General features: G+C 41.0%; 1 protein-coding gene across 3 annotated transcripts in view; it reads left to right on the top strand.

Annotated features, from left to right (window-relative positions):
• Positions 1-23,946, top strand: part of sytl5 (synaptotagmin-like 5) — a 48,492-nt gene extending 24,546 nt beyond the window's left edge. Inside the window, exons 4-18 of one of the 3 annotated variants that reach the window (XM_075479430.1) lie at positions 1,247-1,359; positions 1,510-1,627; positions 2,940-3,074; positions 8,957-9,059; positions 9,168-9,297; positions 12,829-12,929; positions 13,501-13,596; positions 15,326-15,391; positions 16,855-17,033; positions 17,359-17,461; positions 17,549-17,710; positions 17,792-17,900; positions 20,350-20,488; positions 21,463-21,671; positions 21,964-23,946. In XM_075479430.1, coding sequence (XP_075335545.1) covers positions 1,247-1,359; positions 1,510-1,627; positions 2,940-3,074; positions 8,957-9,059; positions 9,168-9,297; positions 12,829-12,929; positions 13,501-13,596; positions 15,326-15,391; positions 16,855-17,033; positions 17,359-17,461; positions 17,549-17,710; positions 17,792-17,900; positions 20,350-20,488; positions 21,463-21,671; positions 21,964-22,106 — 1,906 coding nt within the window. In that variant the 3' untranslated portion in view covers positions 22,107-23,946. Of the gene's footprint in view, positions 1-1,246; positions 1,360-1,509; positions 1,628-2,939; positions 3,075-8,956; positions 9,066-9,167; positions 9,298-12,828; positions 12,930-13,500; positions 13,597-15,325; positions 15,392-16,854; positions 17,034-17,358; positions 17,462-17,548; positions 17,711-17,791; positions 17,901-20,349; positions 20,489-21,462; positions 21,672-21,963 lie in introns of all 3 variants that reach the window. The other 2 variants (XM_075479429.1, XM_075479431.1) reach the window with 2 other exon arrangements.
• The last annotated feature ends 654 nt before the right edge of the window (positions 23,947-24,600 follow it).

The raw sequence follows: 24,600 nt of genomic DNA, 5'->3' as shown, positions 1-24,600 counted from the left end.
ATTAGCAATATCATTTATGAACATTGACTTACCCGCTGCTGCATCCTGTGAGCTGAGTTCCAGCTGAGTTTTGGCGTTGACGAAGGTAGTCCGGCTAGTTTGCTAGGGTCCCGAAAATAAAGCGTCTTGCCTCTCAAAACAATATGCGTTCAAAAGAGTAATACATTTGCATCACAAAATCGTCCATCCAGAAAAAGTCAGACCTCACAATCGCTTGGCGCTATTTTTGCCTCCCTTCATATCACTGCGTGCTGCCACCTGCCGATAGCCGCACCTGTTACGGTGTTTACTGCTCGGTCTGCACTTCGGTCTGCACAGTTTACACAGCCCGTAGTGATACGAAGGTAGAGAGAAATAGTGCCAAGTGATTGTGAGGTCTGACTTTTTCTGGATGGACAATTTTGTGATGCAAATGTATTACTCTTTTGAACGCATATTGTTTTGAGAAGCAAAACGCTTTATTTTCGGGACCCTAGCAAACTAGCCGGACTACCTTCGTCAACGCCAAAACGAGGCTGGAACTCGGCTCCCAGGACGCAGCAGCGGGTAAGAAAATGTTCATAAATGATATCGCTAATATGGGATGTCATACAGCTTCATGTCAAGAGGCGAACTATCCCTTTAAAATAAGTATGATGGTGTGTTTTTAGCTTTAATCCAAAAAAATATATTACAAGCAAGTGGATTGATAATGATACAGTCTCGATTTATTTAATAACAAAACCACTTCAGAGAGAAAAATCTGTTGCCATATTTGAGTTATTCCTCTCTGACGTTGGCTTCAGATCCTTTTTTTCCCTCACTGTATTTTTTTGTTGTATTTGCTTGAAAAGGCCAACTTGGAGACATTTCTTTTAAACTGCCCTTCAAATTAAAAGTCCCGAAGCCCTTTGACGAGACGCAGCTTTTTTTTTCCTGCGACCAATCAACCAATGGAATTTGGTCGACTGGTAATTTTTTTGGTCGACCAACAACCAATCGATTATTTGTCGTCAGCCCTAGTCGACTATAAATGCAAATTTGAAAAAAACTTCCTCCACGATCACCTGCTTTAGTGTCTTTGGTGTCTGTCTTTCTTCTCTTAGTCTCATACACACACAGCCTCCACTTGAGCTTTCCCTTTTGTGTGACGCGCAGCCACAATTTGCCGGCAGAAACACACCAAATAAAAACAGGGGGAGAGAAAACGTGGCAATTTGATGTTTCTGATACGACACAGTGTGAGGCTTGTGTGTTTGTACAACAGGGAGCTGAAGGTGGTGACTGGAGAGTGGTTCCTGGAGGAGCGGTCCAAGCGCTTTGAGCAGAAGGTGCTGAGCAGTGACGTGGTCAAACAGTCTATCCTGAGCAGCCCGCCAAGTGAGTCTGACCGCTAATGTACAACAAATTACCCTGTAAATCGCTAACTCAAACCATAATGACTTCTGTGGAGAGAGCATGCCGGGTGGAGTAGCTGCAGAGGAAATGTGCTGATTTCATACATCAATTACTGGTGTTTTTGATCATAAGCCACAGAAAAGAAGCTCACAGAGAATCCGTCGGCCTCGTCTGAGCCGGAGAAACCCAACACCCCAAAATCCAACAGGAGTGCAGTGCGCAACATTGTGGATGGTGCCAGAAAGAAGGGGTAAGGAAACTGCACACAAAGCTGTTAATGGTTGGGTTTACTTAATGGATAGCACACCATGAACAGAAGAAACAAACAACAACAACAAAAAAAACGACATGGAAGATATGCAGGACATGGACAGGATGTAATCATTTCAAAATAAATGTGCAGTGGGCTGAGTGCACACTTTAGCACATGACCATTACAAAAGATCAAGTGGATGCTCATTTGATTTGTCAGAGACCTGGAATGTATTTTAGAATACATTTTGTGAAGCAGCAAAGCAGTAATTCGATTGTGTAGGCTAACATTTCTCATCATCTTTAGCAGCAGTCTAATGGTTCCTGAAGGCTCATGGAAAGCCATGCAGACACAAAGCAGATCTGTCGGACTACGGATGTCTGGATGGCTCTGATAGGAAATTATTCACTCTGCTGTTCCAGATTTAACTTTGCAGGCAGCTGCAGTTCTTCTCAACAGTTCTGAGATAATCATCAGAGACTTGTCCGGACAATGAGTGTGTCCACAGCTAAACTTTTTTGTTGTTGTTGTGTTTTTCATAAACTTAAAGATGTGGCATTGAAGTTTCATGAATAGACGTCTATCAAACTTTTTCCGGCATTCTCACCTTTAGATGCTGAAAAAAATTGCAGGGGAAGCAGGCGTTTAAAAAAAAAAAGTATCCTGGGTTCATTTTTGTTGAGTGGGATCTAGCATAAGAGCATCTGTAGTTTGTTTCACTTCACTTAATAAATCCTGCTAATCTCATTCATTGTCGCTTCACATTTTTCCATCATCTCCCCGAACAGAGGCTGTATGCCCTCCAGTTTGAGTTATCTGTAGCATCATTAAAATCCATCCTCTGGCACTGATTTCCAATGCAGTTCATCCAGTAGGTTACATTTTTCTGAGACCAAAGCAACATCACCATGATAAAGGTCAAAAAAGAGTAGGCAGATCCCAACCTCTTGGGATCATGGATCACAATCATTTTTGTGAGATACATCAGACCATGATGATAACTCTAGAAGACGTTCTGGGTCTGCCCAATCACTTTTTTTTTTTTTAAATCTTGTTTTTCTTAGATTTTGGCCAAATGCTGTCCTTAATTTGTAGAAAATTAATCAAAATTACTGCAATTTAGTAATGTACCAGTGATGTACAACCTTGATTACAGTAAATTTTCTTCTGCAGGATGGGAACTGGGATGAACCTGATAAAAACGGAGAAACGTGGTGTAATAGCACCACAATAATGGACACGACTTTATATCTCTGTTGTACAGTAAATAACACGCTCCCTGTCTGTGTGTGTGTGTGTGTCTGTGTAGACGGATGAAGTTTGATAAGAAAGGCAACCGGCCCACCCTGAAGCCAGAGAATGGAGTTGACGGCGTCAGTGTCAAATCTTCTTGTGATGGAGAAGCTCAAAGCGTTCGTTCTGCTTCAAGTCCGCATTCAAACAGGTTTCTGTCACTCAGTCTTCAATATACAACATACAAATTGCGCCTTTTTTCTAAGTGAAGATAAAGATGAATTTGACGCTGAAACTCCAGCAAAGTTGCTCAGGGATAGTGAGCTCAAAATGAAAAAGGGTTTCTCTGTTACCACTCAAGCAGCTATCTCCAGGGAAACATCAACATGCCTTCATTCTGCGCATTGAGGCGTCTGGAACGATTTATAAGGAGCAACGAAGCACAAAGAAGCATTGAACTTCCCTTTAAATGCCTCGTAGAGTGCTGCTTGCTCCTGCATATTTAAATGATTCTTGTGAAAACAGAGGTTAGGTAGGCTGCCTTCATCACTGAAAGGCTTGCTCTGCTCCGATTGGTCAGCTCCAGTGGCCTGATCAAGCACTGCCCACCATTCCACATCACTTCTACTGAAACCTGGACAGTTGGTAAATGATCCGAGTATCAGCTGAGTTTTTCAGCATTTCTTCAGGAAACGAACCCTGAAATGGAACAATACTTTATTCATTGCCAAGGGGAAATGAAATCATTACGGTATAAATTATTGAGACTGTATAAAGAAAGAAAGAAAAATAGATAAATAGTACATTCGGGTGTTGGAGCAAATTACCTCAATGCAGTGTCAGCGTGTAACGGGTGAATTCTCTTTATAGAAGAAGCCAAGAAAACACTGCAATCCCTCCTCCTTTATGCTTGACTCTGTCTGCTCCTATAGTCTGGCAAAGGCATTGGAGTCCAGAAAATGTTCCTGCAGCCATGTCTCAGTGAAACGCATGATACTGCCTTCAAGATACTCCCACTGTGTCCTTGTCGTTGTTTTCAGCCCGTCTCTTTTATCTATCCGTGATTCCTTATGACAATTGTGATGGGAAAATTCTTAGTTGTAGTCTTTTAGTAGTAAGTACTAGTTGTATTAGTTGTCTCATTTGATCCAAAGTCTGTTGCTTTCCCTCTGACCTATTCAACCTGTGACCCCTTCTGCATAGTCAGTGAAGGAAAACAGATTTTTACTCCATTGGGGGAAATGTTTATGGTTGATACTTTCTGGGGAGGTTAGCTCAAGGGGGTCATAAAGAGGCACCTCGAAATCTTTCTTATCTTAGATTTAGAACAGAGCACAGAGCAAGGGGGGCTCTTTTGTTCTTTAAAGATAGCCCCCACCTGATTGGTTTATAAAAGGGATATGTGTATTTCTCCTCTTCGCTCTCTGTCCTGACTTGTGCAGACAGGAGACTATTCAAACGCTATGTGCCTTTGAATAAAACTTAAGGAAAGTCAAAAATCTAGATTTTCTCTTGTTATTGAGTAACTTCTTATCCACTTTGATAAAAAATCCACTACACAATCAAGGGTAGTAATGGTTAAACTTCCTCATTACTCCTCTTAGAATTACACCTGCTTTACATCCTTTCAAGTCTCCTCTTCAACTGTGGGTCATATTAAAGGCATTATTTAGGTTTGGGATAGCTCAGTCAGCTCCTTGTGCGTGTAAACTTTACCTAACATAATAGATTTGACAAAGAAATCCACTAAGCAGCATCTGAACCAGCATGGATTTTTTTTTAAATGTGTGTTTTGTTTCAACAAGAAAAAGCTCAGTTGAAAATTCAATTCAATTCAATTCATTTTTATTTATATAGCGCCAAATACAACAAATGTCATCTCAAGGCACTTAGATAGTAAGTCCAATTCAAGCCAATTGGAATTCAATTAATTAATAATAATCATAATTCATAAAATAATCCAATTCGTTCATATAGAGCCAATTCAAAAACAATTTCCTAGCTAAGAAAACCAACAGAGGCGGCGGCGGCACTGTAACACCATTCAAAGGATATCTGTTGGAACAGGGAAACACGAGTTAATGACCACAATAATATCACATATACATAAAGAGAGTAAAGTGAGGAAAGGTGTGACAGATGAGGCCCCCCAGCAGTCTAGGCCTATAGCAGCTTAACTATGGGATGTTTCAGGATCACCTGAGCCATCCCTATTCAAGGTAAACACAAGAAACTTGTGCTAACGAAAAAATAAATAATAAAATAAAGGACCAGACTCAGTGAGTAATTCCCTATACTCCCTATATAGATCTGCTCCTCACACCACAACAACCATCTTTTTACAGCCACAAGCTACCTCAGCCTCTCACCAACTGCACACCAGTCACAGCGGGGTGGGGATGCAAACCCTGGTTCGGGTAGGGGGAGAAATAAAAGAGGTAAGATAAGCGGGAATGGGATTCAAACCCTGGTTCGGGTAGGGGGTAATGAAAGTATAGAGGGTGCCAGAGGTGGAGGCAGAACAAGACACACTAGCAGATACACTATCAGATTCAACAGACCTAATTATAAGCTTTATAAAAAAGGAAAGTTTTAAGCCTGGTCTTAAAAGTGGAAAGGGTGTCTGCTTCCCGGACATTTACTGGCAGCTTATTCCACAAGAGAGGGGCCTGATAACTGAAGGCTCTGCCTCCCATTCTACTTTTAGAAACTCTGGGAACCTCAAGTAAACCTGCAGTTTGGGAACGAAGTGCTCTGTTAGGAAAATATCTTACAATGAGATCTTTAAGATATGATGGAGCTCGGTCATTAAGAGCTTTATATGTAAGGAGAAGAATCTTAAATTCTATTCTGAATTTAACAGGGAGCCAATGAAGAGAAGCTAAAACTGGAGAAATATGATCTCTCCTGTTAGTTCTCATCAGAACTCTGGCTGCAGCATTTTGGCTCAGCTGGAGGCTTTTCAGAGAATATGTGGGACAGCCCAATGATAAAGAATTACAGTAGTCCAATCTTGAAGTAACAAATGCATGAATTAGTTTTTCTGCATCACTCTGAGACAAGATGTTCCTGATTTTAACAATATTACGAAGGTGAAAGAAGGCAGTCCTAGAAACCTGTTTTATATGCGAGTCAAATGATAAGTTCTGGTCAAAAATAACTCCAAGGTTCCTCACTGTAGAACTAGAAGCCAAGGAAATACCATCTAGAGTAACTATATAGCTAGACAATTTCTCCCTGAAACGCTCAGGTCCAAAGATAACGACTTCAGTTTTGTCTGAATTTAGAAGCAGACAGTTCTGAGTCATCCAGGTCTTTATGTCTTTAAGACATGCTTGTAGTCTGACCAACCTATTGGGTTCATCTGGTTTTATAGATAAGTACAGCTGAGTATCATCAGCATAGCAATGGAAATTTATGCCATGCTGTCTAATAATGTTACCTAATGGAAGCATGTATAAAGTGAAAAGAATCGGTCCAAGCACAGAACCCTGGGGAACTCCATGACTTACTCTGGTGTGTGAGGAAGATTCTTCATTTACAAGAACAAACTGAAATCTATCAGATAAATATGACTTAAACCAGCCTAATGCAGTTCCTTTAATTCCAATAACATGTTCAAGTCTGTGTAATAAGATACTGTGATCGACCGTATCAAATGCAGCACTGAGATCCAACAGGACAAGCACAGACACAAGTCCGCTATCAGAGGCTAAGAGGAGATCATTGGTAACTTTCAGCAGTGCAGTTTCTGTGCTATGATGCACTCTGAATCCTGACTGAAACTCTTCAAACAGATTATTTCTGTGTAAGTGATCACAAAGCTGAGCTGCAACTATTTTTTCAAGAACTTTAGACATAAAAGGGAGATTGGATATAGGTTTATAATGAGCCAACACTTCTGAATCAAGAGTAGGTTTTTTAAGTAAAGATTTAATTACAGCAACCTTAAAAGTCTGAGGTACATATCCTGTCAACAAAGACAGATTGATCAAATCCAATATGGAAGTGTCAATTAATGGGAAAACCTCCTTGAACAGTCTGGTTGGGATTGGGTCTAAAACACAAGTTGATGGTTTAGAACAGACTATTGCTGTTGTTAGTTCAGAGAGATCAACTGGGCAGAAGCCGTCTAAATACAAATCAGGTTCTAAAGATACTTCTAAAGCTGCTGTACTTGATGATACATCACTGATAATAGTGGGAAGGACTCCATCAATCTTCTCTCTGATAGAAACAATTTTATTGATAAAGAAGCTCATGAAATCATCACTGCTCAGAGTTAAAGGAATAACTGGCTCAGCAGAGCTCGGACTCTTAGTCATACTGGCTACAGTGCTGAAAAGAAACCTGGGATTATTCTTATTCTCTTCTATCAATGATGAATAATAAGCAGTTCTAGCTTTACGAAGGGCTTTCTTATACATTGTTAAACTATCTTTCCAGACTAACTGAGACTCTTCTAAATTAGAGGAACGCCACTGTCTCTCCAGCTTTCTTGCAGTCTGCTTTAAAGCACGCAGCTGTGAATTATACCAAGGAGCCAACCTCTTCTGACTGATTACCTTCCTTTTCAGAGGGGCAACATTGTCCAGTGCTGTACGCATTGAAACTATAGTGCTGTCAACAAGAGAGTCAAGTGCTGCTGGAGTAAAGTTTAGGTAGTCGTCCTCTGTCATATCTGCACATGGCAGTGAAGAAAAGGATGATGGAATTAATTCTTTAAATCTGGTTACAGCATCCTCTGATAGACACCTTCTATATGTAAATTTCTTCTCAGAAACTGTATAGTCAAGTAATGTAAACTCAAAGGTTATCAGAAAATGGTCAGATAAGACAGGGTTATGAGGGAACACTGTTAACTGTTCACTCTCAATGCCATAAGTCAGCACAAGATCAAGGGTGTGATTAAGGCAGTGAGTCGGTCCGTGAACACTCTGAGAAAATCCAATAGAGTCCAATATAGAATTAAAGTTCATATTCAGGCTGTCATTTTCAACATCTACATGAATATTAAAGTCACCCACTACAATGACTTTATCTGTACTCAGCACTAACTGGGATAAAAACTCTGAGAATTCAGACAGAAACTCAGAATAAGGGCCAGGTGGACGATACACAACAACAAACACAAGAGGTTTCTGTGATTTCCACTTTGCGTGGGAAAAACTGAGAATCAGAGATTCAAAAGAGCTCAAACTAATCTTGGGTCTGGGACTGATTAGTAACCCTGATCTGAAAATAGCTGCCACTCCTCCTCCTCTGCCTGTGGTTCGAGGAACGTGAACATTTAAACAGTCACAGGGAGTTGATTCATTAATGCTAACATGATCCTCCTGCTGCAGCCAGGTTTCTGTAAGACAAAATATATCAATATGATGATCACAAATCAACTCATTCACTAACAGAGACTTTGAAAGGAGAGATCTGATATTCAGCAAACCACATTTAATAGTTTGATGTTTTTGTTCAGTTAAAGTTTTTGTTTTAATAATTTCTTTTTGCACAAGAGGATTTGCTCCTTTTGTGTTAATCGATTGGGTGGGTAGCAGCAGGTGGGAAGCTGCAGAGAAGTGTGTAATCAGATACAGTTTACGATTGGAAATCTTTATCTCGCTTTCTGGCTTCAGGTATTGTCAGAGCTACCACTGCTGACATATGTTTTTCTGAAACCATGGTAACCATGGTATGAAATAGGACAGTACAGATAACAGTTTTTCTTTATCTCTCTTTAGATTTGCCCTCACTGTCAGGCCTTTGTGGCGTCAGGCTCTCACTTATCCCTGCCTGGATAAACAGACCAAAAATGTATGAGTTTCCAGTCTCACTTTAATCTCTGAAGAGTCATGTAATTTCCAAAGTAACTTTTTTTATTCTTCAATTTCATAAATTGAAAAAGAGGTTCAGTATAAGACACATAGAAACACGTAAACATCAAATTTGATTTTGTGAGGACTTGATAAATCAAGTCATGGCGCTTTAAGTTCAGTTATTTTATTTTGTTTTAAATGCCAAATGCTATTCTATGGAGTGGCTCCAGGTTTTAATCAATGATGATGATCAGCTGGGTTCTTTTTTTGGGGGGGGTTTCAGGGGTGGTGCTGTGGCTGTGGAGTCCTCCGGGATGCCAACTGTACCCAACAACCTACGTACTCAAACTCTGGACAAATCAGTAGCTCACAGCGACAACCGGAGGGTCAGGGTCAGCGACGACACACACAAACAGACCAACGGCAGAACAAAACCGATACAGATTACAGAATTATTTCAGCGACGTAAGTGCGTGTTTTGTGTTTGAACGCAGCCTGACGGGGCAGAAAGCATTGCCAGTTTACACTCCAGTGACGGTGCGCCTGAGAAGACGGCAGCAGGCCATCAGCGGACAAACTCTGGCACTCCGACCATCTCTGTGTCTCGGGCTTCTGTTTCATCAGGTAACAACATTGCAAACTGACTTTTTTTCCTTTTTTTTTTTTTTCCCACTTTGAAGCAACGTGACTCCTGCTGTCATCTCACATACAAGCTCTTCGATAACTGAATCACATAGTTGAGATGTGATGAAGGCAGCAGATCACAGGAAGGTGATGTTAGACAGTCTAACTTCACCTCTGTAGGCTGATGCAAAAACGCTCTTAATCTCAGTGCATTCACTATGTCACAAAGGATAAAATTGCTCCTTTTGTCGGGAGCAGATGTCACGTCTGCACAAATTGCACTGTTAATATCAGCTCCCTCATCTCTGTCTGTTGCTCTTCGTATCAACTATAAACTCCTGCACTTTGTCTTTCAATGTTGGACCTATTGTCTCGGCTCCTTCTCAGAATTATGTCCATATTTGAAAATGACTCCCGATTGTTTTAATCATTTTTCAAAGAGCTGCTGAGTGAGAATCTGCAGTTGTGGTTACAGGTGTCCAGAAGAGTATGTGATGAACATGTTGTTCAGTTTTGTATTTTCATTTTGATTTTAAAGATCCTAGTACTTTCATGTCATCTCAAAAGTGGGCTCGGGGTCTTTGTAGGAGTCCTCTGATCTTCACTCTCTATAGAAACCTCTACACTTGCAGTGAAGCTCTCTCCAGCAGCTTTGGGCCAATTTGAGCAGTTTTTGCTTCTGGACTTTTTCACTTTTCTTTTTGTTTTTAATCAATCTAAATTTTTCATTTGCTTGTATTTACATGTTGAAATTAAAACTGAAGTGTTTTGAGAAGAAAAGGGAAAAACCACCACTGCTTTCTTCTGTTGGAGATCATTTGAGAGTAAATTAATTCTATGTCTGTGTTTTAAGCATGGATTTGGAGCATTGAGGCGATTAATTTAGCATGAAGGCTGGAAGCGAGTTAAAAGAAAAAAAGGTTTCTGGCTCTGAAGCTTAATAATTAACATCCCACTCGAGCGCTCTTTTTAAGTCTTTTCAAAGCCAAAAACACCAGATAAAATATGAAATGAATGGCTTAAATAGTCTGTTTCTGCTCCTACAGTTAAATGCAAAAGCACAGCAGCAGTTATTCAAAACCAGCTTTTTATGCAATGAACTTAAAAAAGGAATTAAAATGAATCTGTTATTGCAGAATGTGACTGAGAATATAATTAACTCATTAAGCCTCTACCAGCTCACTAGGTCTTGTGAGAAAGGTCAAATTTTGTCAGATGAATAAATTTTAAGATTTAATAATTGGTCCGAGCCTTCATATCTTGTGGTCACACTCAACAACAATGGCCCCCTTTAAGCGGCTGACACGTGTCGCTATCCTAACAAGTCATAACATAATGAAAGGGGGAGTTAAAGGAGAAGTTCACTATTTAAGACCTTGAGTCCCAGTTCCAGCTTGTTTATCAAGAATAAGAAATGAGGAGACCATTTTCACAACAATAGCTCATTTCTATCCATTTTGGCTGTTTTCGCTGGTCCATCCTGCTGCTACAGACAGGGTTCCATTGGGCACTCTGTTCAATGTCCTTAAAACAATACTAATGTTAATTTTAAAGAAAAGGTCAACTCACCGGGTGGTTCGTGGGTCCTGTGTGTCCCAAAAAAAATTGCGTTGCGAAATAAAAGTTATTTCTTGCTTTATTTAGCATTTTGTAATCCAATTGTATTCCGTTTGGAAGACTTTTCACTTTCACTGTCAGATCACTGCGCCAGGGCTAGAGCCTCAGACTCAAATATAGAGCGGATGTTTACGTGCGTCGTGATTTTGCATGAAAAATAGTTCTTGAACAGCAAAGAACATGGATTACACGGATGGAAAACCATAAAATGCGCCAACATTTTTTATTTTTTTTTTAATACCACTAACCACCCGGTGAGTTGACCTTTTCTTTAAAATTAACATTAGTATTGTTTTAAGGACATTGAACAGAGTGCCCAATGGAACCCTGTCTGTAGCAGCAGGATGGACCAGCGAAAACAGCCAAAATGGATAGAAATTAGCTATTGTTGTGAAAATGGTCTCCTCATTTCTTATTCTTGATAAACAAGCTGGAACTGGGACTCAAGGTCTTAAATAGTGAACTTCTCCTTTAAGCTGAACTGTAGAGAGTTCACTGCACTGCTCGGTAGAGTCCAGGAGTGAAGAGTAAAATAATTTCCAAAACTCCCAGCTCGTCGTTTTGTATTTGTGAGGCGGGTAGCTCCTGGTTTGTCTGCAGAGTTCATGTTATTAGCAAAAAAGGAGGCATCTGTCCCATGCTAAAAGAAACAAACGCTATCACAAGCCTTGACGGTGGAGAAAAACAGCGTTTTCACAGCAAAACTGTGCTCCGCTCTCAGATAGTGGTCCTGTGAGGGCAGGAGGGATCGCCACATAGTGCAACATCAGTATATCCGACATTGTTCCTTCTCTGCCTGTATGGATGTCTCCTGTCTGTTGGCTAAGTGAATATGCATAATTGGCATGGTGACAAACCATAACTGTGCACAGCAAGCCATTGAAATGAATGGTTTTTAGAGCACAGCAGTGCTTTTGTCACTTTCAGTCTGGTAAGGCCATAACATCTGATGGGTCTCGAGAGGAATTGGTTTAATGGTTTAATGAACACATTAACCTGTCCTGCCACCTGATCACAATGTCTAAAGCTTGCAAAGCAACAACTGAATAAGCAGCGTCCCTTTTGGAAACTGGTGCTGTGCACTGATAGGATTCAAATGCAGCTCTCTCATCCAAAAATGTGTTTTTGGAAAATTAAATTGACAGCAGTTGCACCAGTTATTAGGAATAAAGAAAAAAAGGTATTCTGCTTTGGTGTTGTGCAGCATGGCATAAGAAGACGCTGGATGCCAATATCACGCTGACAACAGAACTGAAAGAGGATGACCTCTGTATCAGGACAAAGATTCAAAATAGACCTTTAAGTCTCCCGCGCATTGTAGGCATCATAGAGTATTAGCTTTCTTAGCAGCATAAGAAGTCACCCACCAAGATCTTGCTTTTGGCTGCTCCTGTTTTGATGTTCGGTTCTGTTCCTGTCATCATTTTCAAGATCCACAAATATTATTCACAAACAATATTGATGAACATAAGCGCAATGTAAATGATCTTCAATAAGCTGAGGATTTAACCCCTCTGATTATTTTTATTTAATCATTTTAGTGCATCAGAGGCAGAGAAATAAAGTGAACAAAGACATTTCTGTCACATTTCATTTAGGAAATCTTCACATTTTAGGAAGCTGTTTTCCAGCCATGTAGCTTTTAGAACATGCTGTAGATATAATCCATCCTACAATAACTCAGAACTGGAAGTGATGTGCTCCAAAGTCAGGGTGACTCCTGCATCAAGAACAGGAAGACTCCCGGCCGCCGTGAAAAAGTTTTAGGTTACGGAGTACAGACTTTTTAGAACGTCCAAAACTTTCCTGCTGTCTCTTTCTATTTCTCAGTGCTCAACCTATAAAACTGCATTGTTACAACTGCTGTCTTTTTCATCATTCCTCTGCACCCCTGTTCCTCCCCTCTTGCACCAGATCACAGCCGCTCTGAGATGGACCTGTCAGCTCCGGGCTCTGAACCCAGCGATGACGCCCTCAGTCTCAGAAGTCGCTCGGTCCCCGGGCTCAATGAAGCGGTAAGCGTCATCCCTCCATCTCGTCTCCGCTGCACACCGATCACATTTTTGCAACAATATCACCACAGACACAGCAAAAGCTCTGATTGCTCTGATCATGAGTCCTGAATGTTCAGTTTCTCAGCCCTTTTAAATCCTTACCTGTAGTGTGTAACCACATCAAGCAGGGAATTTCAATGTGATGAATCAGCAGTGGGCCTGAATGTTAATTTCACATCAGAGCTCACTTCAAAGAGCACGACGAGCATCTAAACAGATGTAGTCTGGAAAAAAGGTGGAGGATTTAATGGTTGGTATGGTGCTGCTTTGTGTCTTCATTAAGCATACATTTGCATTTAAAGTAGTTCACAGAAACACTCAAACACACACATGATTTTTTTTTCTTCGCCTTCTCAGCAAGTCGCGCAGTGACGGTGTGATTTTGAACTTGAAAATCAAATTACCGCGCTCTGTCCGGACTTGTCTGATTGAATTTATGGAGGCTGGCTGCGTTCCACCCACTCAGTGTGCAGTGTTTGGCCCCACAGAGCTAACTGCCTCTTTGAATAAACCCCAACGCTGTCATCCACAGGAGTTCCCTGATGAAGATGCAGAGGAAGACATCGATGCTCTGATGTCCGCCCACAGCTCGAGTGCTAACCGACGCCTCAGCAGCGCGGTGTCCACGGTAACGCCCATATTACGGCTAGCACAAACACAAAAATGGATGAACAGGGAAGTCCTACGCATGTCTGCATGTCTTGTAGAATATCATTTAGCAGCAAGAACTTTTCTGCATGACGTTATCAGTCTCTCACATCATTGTGGAGGGATTTTGGTCCAGTCTTCTTTACAATGTTTCTTCAGTTCATTGAGGTTTGCAGTCATTTGTATATGCACAGTTCTCCTAAGGTCCCGCCACAACATTTCAGTCAGGTTTAAGTTCCTGTGACTGCAAAATAAGCTCAAAACATCACCCCTCCACCACCTTGTTTGACAGTTGGTATGAGGTGTTTGTTCTGATGTGCTGTGTATGATTTTCTCCAAACATGGCGCTGTGCAGTATGATCCAACATTTACATTTCGGTTTCATCTGTTCACATGACATTGTTCCAGAAGTCTTGAGCTTTATTCAGATGAAACTTGGCCAGGCTTTCTCCTGGAAACCATTCAAAACAAGTCGTACTTGTTCAGTCTTTTTCTAATTGTACTGTCGTTCACTTTATCATTTAACATGCGAACTGACACCTGTAGAGCCTGTGATCAAGCTCTTGGGTTTTTGTCATCATTGTACAGTCTAACCTTGGGGTGATCTTTCTAGAGCATCCATTCCTGGGAAGATTGTCACCTGTTGTGAATGTTTTCCACTCGTGAATAGTCTTAAAGCCCTTCCCAGATTGATGGGCAGCAACTGTTGTTTCACTAAGATCACTGCTGATGTCTTTCCTCCCTCCTTGGTATTGTGTTAACGCACACCTAGTCCTGGTAAGGACTAGAGGATTTTTTTCAATTGTGTCTCGTTATGTAAAACCTCAGAGGGCGTGCTTTCTTTTTCACATGACTGCAATATCCTGATACCTTTAAAGGTCACACACTGAAGGTTGATTTCATCATTCCAGTATCACGCATATTGAATTAGGTCCCTTTTTGATTTCCCATGTTTACTCTTGACTAGGTCACATATGTTCATTTCCTCTGTGAAGTACCCCACAGCATACTATAATGCAGTTAGGCAGCAAACCCAGTTACTGACCTAAATTGGTGTCTAATTTCAGGACCCAATTGTTCTGCTTGCCAGTCTGTGTGCGTAAGTGTGTAATTTGAGAGCTGGAAAGGTAAACAGTCGAGAGATGTCTTGCCTGTCTGATATTTATCTTTCTGTCATGACGCTGTCACTGACCTGCTGTTTGCAGCTTGAATTAGGTGGAAACGAGTAATGGTTGCAGACCTCCAACATACTCTGCCTGCTGTAAAATGATTCACTGCATGGAGGGCTTTCATTGACGACTGCATAAAAGAGAGGAATTTACTGAATGAAAAGTGTCTCTTTACAATCTGTTGGATGTCTTTTAAGATTTGGTGAAATCATTTTCATTCCAGATCTCTCTGTCAAACAAATCCACAAATGATTTTGCTGGAATACAGTCAAGACAACAACATCTTACAACACTTCATTCTCGCTGTTTGTCCCGTGCATCTGTTCTGATTTCATTACTGATTCCAAACGAGTTGTAATCTCTGTGGTCTCATCTGATAATCACCATGGTAACCATGGGTAATGGGGTTTTCTGGAGCTGGAGTTGGGGGTCTGTGTGGAAGCTCTGCCTCTATCACTAACACATCAACAAGCTCAGATCCTTCTCTTTTCTTTTCCCTCTATCCTCTCCTGCTGGTCTCTGCCTCTAACGTGAATCTAGTCCTCCACTCCTGGCTCAGAGAGAAGGTGGGGGTACCTTAATGTCCCCGACTCAGATGCTGAGACTGTAAGTCTCTTCTTTGACATTTGTGCATGCACTTATTTTCACTGCTTTATTAAAGATACAGCAGGCAAACAGCAGAGCATGAATATTACACGCAGTAGTCATTAATATATAAAGATTTACCCTGAATACATCAGCATATTCTGAATCTATCTGCATGTTCGATGCACGTTACCTGACGAGTCTGTTTCTTTTGCCTAATACTAAACTCTTTATATAAAACAAGTAATTTATCAGACTTGTTCTCAGGAAGAAATAAATGAAGAAAACTTTCCAGTGTAAAACAAACAAACAAAAAAAAAAAACGAAGCAGGGCTCATTTCTGGCTGGATTATGATAGTTTTTATCCTGTCCAGTGTAACAGCAGTAAGTCGTGTTCCAGACATAATTACCTGCTGCTGGTTTGGAGTAATTTCCTTGTTAATGGGTTTTGCAGGTAACAATGTGGGGAGTAAAAATAATTGTTAATTTGACGGGCAATCTGTAAAACTCAGGCCAGCACTGACATCCTCTACAAATAACTCCCTTACTCTTCTTATTCTCTTTTACTTGGTTGCTTTGTAGGTTTCTGTAGGTTTTTTTCTCTTTATTCTTTTGATTATATACTTCCAGTATATATTCAGTCCATATTCCCTTTTATTTTTTCTACCCTTAATCTGTCAATGTCAATGCCAATTTTAAGTATAAAGCACATCTAAAACAACACAAGTTCAACCAAACAGCTGTTCAGTAAAAAAAATGAACTAACTAAGCCATGAAATATTCATAAAAACACAGAGAGGCTGAAAACAATAGGACAATAAAACAGACTTAAAGTAGTAAAATAACATTCCTATCCAAACAAAGTAAAACACAATGGATGGAAATAAGGTTTCAAGCTCTATTCATATTGAATGCTAAAGAGAGGAGGTGGATTTTCATTAGTGTGCTGAAAGTTTCTAAGGTCTGAGCAGTTCTTACATAAATAGGTACTTTCATAGATTAGGAGAACCCACTGCAAAAGGCACAGTCATCTTTATTTTGTGACTGGATCCTGGAACATCTGAACAGGAACAGGAAAGTAAATGACTAGGGATATTGATATAAATATTAAATATATACAGTATTTATTCATTTTTGTACTTATTTGCTCTCTTATGAATAAAAGTTCATAATTTTTCCTGTACATATAACACTTTAGTGGAATCTGCTGTGTTATATTAATATAATGTGTTGTAATATTTTACTGTTCATGATTATTGTTTTCTGGATCTAGAAGCACAGGGAATAACTATTTTTTTGTGCTGTAATTCCTCAACCTTCTTTGTCTCCATACATTTCCAGTAGTAGTGATGTAAAATAACACTAGCGACAGTCAGATCAATTCTGTTAACTGCCATAGATTTTATTCCACACATGTTCACAAAGAGCTCCAACCTTCTACCGGTCTCATATCTTCGTCCTTACCTCTCGTCTCGGCCTCATAGAGCAGCATAAACAGCATGATGAGCATGTACAGCGAGACCGGTGACTATGGCAACGCCAGGGTGAGCGGCGAGATCCTCCTGAACATCAGCTACAGCTACAAAACAGGTGCCCTGAATGTCCTGGTGAAAGAGTGTCACAACCTGGCAACGGGAGATGAGAGGAGGCAGCGCACGGACGCGTAAGACTATTTAGAGATCATCCGACTATACCAGCTGAGATTTTCTCCTCACAGATAGTCATATGAAAAAGAAAGAGTGCCTCTTTTTCAGTTTTAAGGTTTTATTTAACAGGACATAACAAAAAAAAATCATCTGGCGCTTAATGGGTATTAAAGTTGGGTAAATACAAACTCAGATTAACACCTTAGAATTCAAGTTATTATTGTTTTTAGGTGTATATTGATGACAAAAGGGGGGGGGGGACTAAACTCTTCAGAGAATCTTAAAGAAGAACGATAAAGAAACGTGTTAAATCTGTGGTTTCTTCTTCACCTGTTGTGGCAGGTATGTGAAGACTTACCTGCTTCCAGACACATCTCGACAGAGCAAGAGGAAGACCGGCATCAAGCCCAACACCATTAACCCCGTTTTCAACGAGAACCTGAGGGTTTGTGGCAGAAAAACTCAATAAGCCGGGACAAGAGTTTCTCATCACGAAGCAATGTTGAGCTGATGTTTTCCGCTGTGTTTTCAGTATGTGATCAGCCACTCGCAGCTGGAGACGAGAACCCTGCAGGTGTCTGTGTGGCACCACGACCGGTTTGGATACAACAGCTTCCTGGGCGAGGTGGAGCTGACCTTTGATTCCTGGGTGTTTGATTCCCAGATAGAGGATTGGTTCACTCTGCAGCCCAAGGTAGGAGCCAGAATCGGCACGTCTTGACATCTTTCCCCAATCTCGTACAAGATTTTGTTAACATTTTGTGTGTTTGTTTAGATGGAGAGCATTGTGGACTCCACAATGCAGTATAAAGGAGAGCTGACTGTCGTGTTGAAGTACATTCCTGCAGACAAGAACCTCATGTTGCCTCTGGATCAAGTTCAAGGTACCACTGTTAAGGTTATGAGTTAAAGTAATTACTTTAAAATTGTAACGGCCGATTGAAACCTTGTCGTTCCACATTGTCCGCTTGTGTCATAGTATGCATATTCTCATTAACTCTTCATTTAACTTCTTTTTACCCTGAAAAAAGTTCAGCTTGGTGAGCTTTGAGATTATTGATGAACCTTAAAAAGGACCTTCTGTGGATGAGAACAGTGTCTGGCAGCACAGCATGAGTTTGCAATAATGAGTGACCCGCCAGTAAGTAGCTGATCGTTAACAAGGATAAATGCAGCTTCTCCCAACCCAGTTGTATCTAAATTGAACTTAACCCCACCACCGAACTGACCTAAAAAGTTGTTTTTTATGCAGACAGCTTTAAGCATGTCTTCATTTTGTGCCCAATTATTGCGGAGCGCTGAAAAATAATTATCGTTTTTACGCTATGCTTTCCTTTATGCCCGGGCTTCTGCTTGTTATCACAGCCATGATGTTGCTGCTTATCTATAAAGTTCTGCCTGAAATTTAAATATCTCATGCAAATATATGTATTTTCCATGGTTAGTGAGGAGGCAGAATAAAAAAAAATGAGAGATTAATGACAGGACAGACAAGCAGCACATTTCTTTTCAGGGTATTTCCAGGAGTTTTGCATTTTCAGGCCCTTCCAAGAAGAATTTACAAGCTGTTGCAATTGAAAACTGATGATTTAATTAGGCCTATTACATTAAATGGTGCTTTTAAACAAGTAAGATTTATTCATGCCTTCTCACAAATGGAAAGGACAAAACAACAACCAAAAGTTTTTTGTTTTTTTAAAATTTGCAATCCTGTTTTTCCCACCAATGGGATTCTAAATATATTGTTGACTTGGAATAAAGGTGGCGTACATGAGATACTGAACCATGGTGTTACTTGCGGTTGATCAAAGTCAGCACGCCCCCAGTTTGGATGAGAAGTGCCAGAACAGAAGCCGAGCAATGTACTTTTGTGAACGCATAAAGCTGCAAAATGTATTTCAGCCGCCAAAGAAGAAGCTCACAAACACAATAAATCTTTATTCGTTTGAGTGTACAGTTATATTCCAGCACTTCACCAAGCTGTCAGGCAGGAACCAAAGCCATTTCAGTAAATCACTGGCTTGACAGCCAGCAGACTCCTTTGACAAAAACAGTCATTTTTCAGAACTGAACTAAGCTGTTAAATCACCTAACTCTCACGATAATACAAGAAAACAGACCAGCGATTCACAGGGTCGCCAAGGTAGAATTACTGTTACAGTAGGAAAGGGTGACAGCCGTCAGTTCCCTGCCATTAAAGCCATGTGATAACAAGGTAAAGCACGGAAAATATTTCGAATAGGTGTTTTTGTTTTAGGTTAGTTTTCTGCTCACCAAGCGGCTCGCTCAGGTTCCCCGTCTGCTTCTTAAATCCAGCGGTGTGCTGAGTGCCATCTACAGCTGGAAATTCAAAGTGTATAAGCGCCTCAAACACGCCCACTTCAAAGAAACAACACTTACTTAAACTTATCTGCCATGTAAAAGTGAGTGTAAATGATTTATTATTTTAGCATGGACCTTGTTTGAAGACACTGCCCTTGTGAATGGCAGGGGCACAGGTTTCTAAAGATGATTGGAAATGCAGCATGAACAAGACTCTTCAACAAGCCACTCAGAAATGAAAAATTCTGACTGGATTCTTGCACCCAAGAAAAAAATAACCCACAAGACAAATCTCCTCTATGCTTTAACTCTTTAACTCAGTTACATACAGCGTGGTTTCGGGCCACATTTACAGCGCTGCACATCACTGCATTTACAGTGTAAGTCAATTTGACGTTCGGTGTGCTGCTGCCTTAAACCCCTGAAAGCTGCCTGCCGTGTTGTCCTTTGATTCATTATTGCAGACAGACATCGCACTCCCCGCAGCGAGTAATGATGAAAAGGTTGGACGGTCATCGCTGGCATCCAGAGGGCAGGTTCATTTATTAAGGCGTTCTGTATTATCAAGCATTCAGTGCTGATAACCAGATCAGAGCTGGGATATCACATGCCCTCCTCGTTCCTCTGAGACACTTTAAAGCGTTACAAGCTCATGGTTTTCAATCATCTCTAGTAGAAAGGGTAGAAAAAGAGTTTCATGGATGTAATTTTGTGTAATTTGTTCTCAGGTCTCTCATCTACAGGAGCTGTTTAAACTCACTGAGAATTCCTGTATTACATTTGTTTCTTTTTATTATTTTTAACTCATGTCCATTTAGTTTTTGGTTTAGATTTTGTTTTGGTTTGACAACATCTAAAGTGAACATGAGGTGTGTGCACGTGCTTGTGTAGGTTTTCCTTGTGCGTAAAGATTTTTTACAACAACCTTGCTTCAGAAGTGTTAAACCAGAACATGTATGCTGATGGTTGCTTCTTCTGACCCTTTGTCTTTGCCCATTCTCCCCACTGCAGTGAAGAAGAGTTTCCTGAAAGGCAAGAAGACGAGCAGCTTCACTCCCCCTAAAGGGGGCATGGTGGAGCTGTTGGTCAAAGGAGCCAAAAATATAACTGCTGTCAAGTCTGGAGGCACTTCTGATCCTTTCGTGAAAGGGTGAGATGCTCCCTTCGTGAGCACAGTTTTAATGGGCTTTGAATGTGACCATTTATCAGCTTTGTGTTAAAGGAATATTTAGTTTTTTGGAAGTGGGGTCGTGCGTAGCATTTATGAGCCATCAAGTGTTCTACCTGCTGTAGACGGCAGTCCGAGCTCTCTTTCTGTTTGGGGAATTTGTTTCTGAGAGGAGAGCTAAAGCTAAAAGTTGGACAGAAGGGGGCCACGAGGGGAGAGCACATTTTTTGCCATCTAAAACAGCTCAAAGATGAAAAATTTCACAGTGGTTCAAGTGAATTTCTACACTGGATGCATCAAGCAGTTACACAGACTGGAACCAGGAAAACACGGTCAATGTTTGAAAATGATGTTACAATCCAACCCCTTTTCGGAATGGACCTCTTTGATCCGCTGAATCATTTTGTATTTTTTAGGTTTTAGATTGTTTTAGATGATGATGAATTTACTCTTTCGTGTCCCGCTCTGGGTAGCTTTAAGCTTTAGCCCACCTGCCAGAAAACCTTCCGCTTCTCCAAACTGACAGCTGCCGTGTACTGCTGGTCACATGACTGACTCTTCCAAGATATGACTTGAAATCCTGATATTCCAATAGGCCAAGGTAAATCCTCTACAAGAGCTCTATCCATCTCCATTTTCCTCTTGTAGATGTCCACAGCAGTATTTGTTGTATTTTTGTCCCAAACGTTTGTCTGTATTATGGACAGCTACTTCATTCAGTGTGGAAAGGGCGTAGGCTGCACCGCCACCCTCTGGCAACACAGTGCAGCCTAGTTTACGCACTTCAAACCATTCTCAGTCATGGAAACATCAGTCATTGGTTTGTTTGTCTTTTTTTGCGGCTTTTTAAAAGATCGCCTAAGACTTGCTTCGATAGGAAATGGAAACCCAGCTCATTAGTCTAAGGCAAAACTTGATTTTACAAAAGCAAAGTAAAGTTGCATCCTTTCTCCCAGGTACCTCCTCCCTGACAGCAACAAGTCAACCAAGCACAAGACGGCGGTGGAGCGGCGCACCGTGAACCCACAATGGAACCACACCTTCACCTACTGTGGCTTGCAGCCGGGAGACCTCAACAACATCTGCCTGGAGCTCACTGTGTGGGACAAAGAAGCTCTGGCCAGCAACGTCTTCCTGGGAGGAGTCAGGCTGGGGGCTGGCACAGGTAAGATATTCGAGTAGGAAAAGAAAGTAACCTTGTTGGAGAGGGTTAGTTTTTGAGAGAAGACATTTCCACATGTTTTTGTCATTTTTAAGGTCAGAGCAGTGCACAAAATTTCAAACAGGCTTATAAAAACCTCGGAATGTTAGTTTCTGAAAACAACAGACCTTTGCACAGACTGTGAGGACACTACAGTATATGTGTATACATCTATATTTATAGATGCATACTGGAATAATATGATCAGAACCAATATCAATATTCGTACAAGATCGATATCTCCTCTCCCTTTAAGGCACAAGTTATGGGAACGAGGTGGACTGGATGGACTCATGCGGGGATGAACAGCGGGTCTGGCAACGCATGATTGAAAACCCAGAAGTTCCCCAGGAGTGTACTCTGATGCTGCGGTCCAGCATGCGCAAGTGCAACACGTGAGCTGGACCGAGGGGACGCTCAGAGGATAAAAGAGAGTAACAGAGGGAGAAAGAACAGAGACAAGCGGTCTGAAAAAAAAAAAAAAAAAAAAAGGAAAACAGCAACTCAAATCCTCAGAAAGGACTAGAGACTGTCCCTCTCTGTACTTTCTTGTTTGTTCAGTCCTTCTCCTGTTCACAACAGCCAGTCATGCCTTAGACGCTCATCCACATGTGCCACTCTACTCTCCAAAAGCATCTTGTCGTGAACAACCACTGCTGCGGTTATCGGCCGTTTATCAAAAACCCTCATTGTATGTAACTTACTGTAACTTCTGAATAAGCACATGCTGAGTCCTGATGTGTCCGTCGTTGTCTCTATGTGAGCCATTGTTGCATGTAGTTACAGCTGATGGAGATCCCTTATAAGGCATTAGAAGAGGCCCTGATGAATGATATATAAACATTCCCTTTATAAGCAACCAAGCAGCATCGTGGTCTGAAGCATTCATACATATAATTTCAACTCCGCCGACACCACAATCAGAAAGTCATGTGTCCAAGCCTCGTGTGCTTCTCATTGTGGGTGACACATAACTGCAGTCCAGCTGCATAAATTATACACTTTAACTACATTAATCCGCGACATTCAAACAGCTTCAAGCTCGGCAAATGGCTCATTATCAAAGAAAGCTGCGTGGTCTTGTTTTGATCGCCGCCAGCGCCGTCATTGCGATAGCAGGGTACAACTACTAGAAACATCTGTCTGTTCACTGCTGTTAAAAAGTAAGTTAGTAGTAAAACTTTGTCAAATAACAGTAAGGACAGGAAAGTCACCTAGATTTGGAAGCCTGAGTATTGGCGAGCATGACTGTGATGTCAGTTCTGAACGGTGGATGAGCAGATATGATTGATGCAGAACCCAGTGTGACACTCGTGCAGGTGTTTTTGTAGAGTCTGAACCTGACGTTAGTCCTTTCCCAATAAAAATAAAACGATACTACATGTCGCTGTTTTTTCCCCTTTTCTTTTCTTTCATTGAACAAGTGATCACTTAATGTAGTTCTTTAGAAACCATTGGGCAGTGAGTTTGAGGAGCTTTGCAGCTTTCCATCCTCGGTCGGCTAAATGAATAACTGTGTAGCACAAAGTCATTACATTAGAAAACTTAGACCAGATTCGATGTAAATTCACATAACACTGTATCAGTGTGTTAATATAAACTGCATGGTCTTCGAGAAAACAGGGGTAGAAGAAGAAAAGGTTACATAAAGCACTGATTCCAACATCACTTTACACCTTAAGAGAGAGACTGCGATCTGTTCTCAGGAACCCGGAGATGGGTGCTGTGCGCTACAGAGTGAGTCAGCACCGAGGCGAGCTGCCTTCATTTCAGGGTTGGGAGGGGGCTCATAATGAGCCGGTGACAATCAGACTGTGACCTTGTCCCCGTCGGCCGGGGCTCTGCGATCCTTCATCCTGTGATGAATCACACAAAAAACGATTCTCAAGTTAAACCACGCAGAACTGTTCTGTCCTGTGGGGGTTTGTGTTTGGCAAACTGTTCCCCCGGTTATAGTGATACGGACATACATGCACGTGTTCACTGTCCTGCATACTTGAGAGGCTCACGCAATACCTTATAACTGAGGATAGTCTTATTGTACAGCATGTACTATCTCTGTTGTGTCTGGTTTCCAAGCATCAAACTTAACGTTTAAGCTTATTTTGTCCCAAATGTGTAACAAGAGTATTTTGAAATAAACACATCTTTCCATAGACTGAATGCTTTTTTTTCCCCTTTCTTTTTTCCTCCCGTTGTTGAGGACGATTCCCAACATTAAACAATTTACGACCGATAAGTGCTGCCCTTGTGTGTGCCGTTTTTGTCAAAAAAAGTCCTCACAACGTACAACAAAATGGAGGCAAAAAAGATTTGCAAGCAAGCAGTCGTTGTCAGTGTTTGTCAAAGATTTGTTTGGACGGAGCATAAACTAATGTTCACGTTTCTCCGTCAGTGATTTAAACACTTCATGAATTGATTCTTATGCTTAAACGTCAGGAGTTCAGGCTCACAGCCTGAATTGTTAACTTTTTTCTTTTTTGTTGCCACAACCAGGATAGCAGAATGATCTCTTCGCCCTTCTGCTAGGCCAACGGCCCTCCATGTGTTGCTGGCATCCAAGCTCTCTGACCAATCATGTGTAATCACAGGTATCATCAGGTTAAAAGGTGGACGGAGCAGAGGCCGACAGTCTGCAGCGCACAGAGAGCACTGACCGTCACATAGATATATATACACTGGAAAAAATTTAAGTCGTAACAAGTATATTTGTCTCATTTCTAGTCAAAATAGCTAATTTCAAGATCACTTTTATCTCAAAAGTCCTAAATATCACATCTTATTCAAGAAATCTTGACAAGCCGATTTTCACTAGTTCCATTGGCAGATTTATTTAGCTTATTTCAAGCAAAAATGTCTTGTATTTGTTGGTTTTTTTTACTTATTTTTGGAG

Source organism: Odontesthes bonariensis, chromosome 12 (assembly GCF_027942865.1).
Source record: "Odontesthes bonariensis isolate fOdoBon6 chromosome 12, fOdoBon6.hap1, whole genome shotgun sequence".
Lineage (NCBI taxonomy): Eukaryota > Metazoa > Chordata > Actinopteri > Atheriniformes > Atherinopsidae > Odontesthes > Odontesthes bonariensis.
Note: the sequence above shows the minus strand (reverse complement) of the source record. Positions and strands in the feature narration are given on the sequence as shown.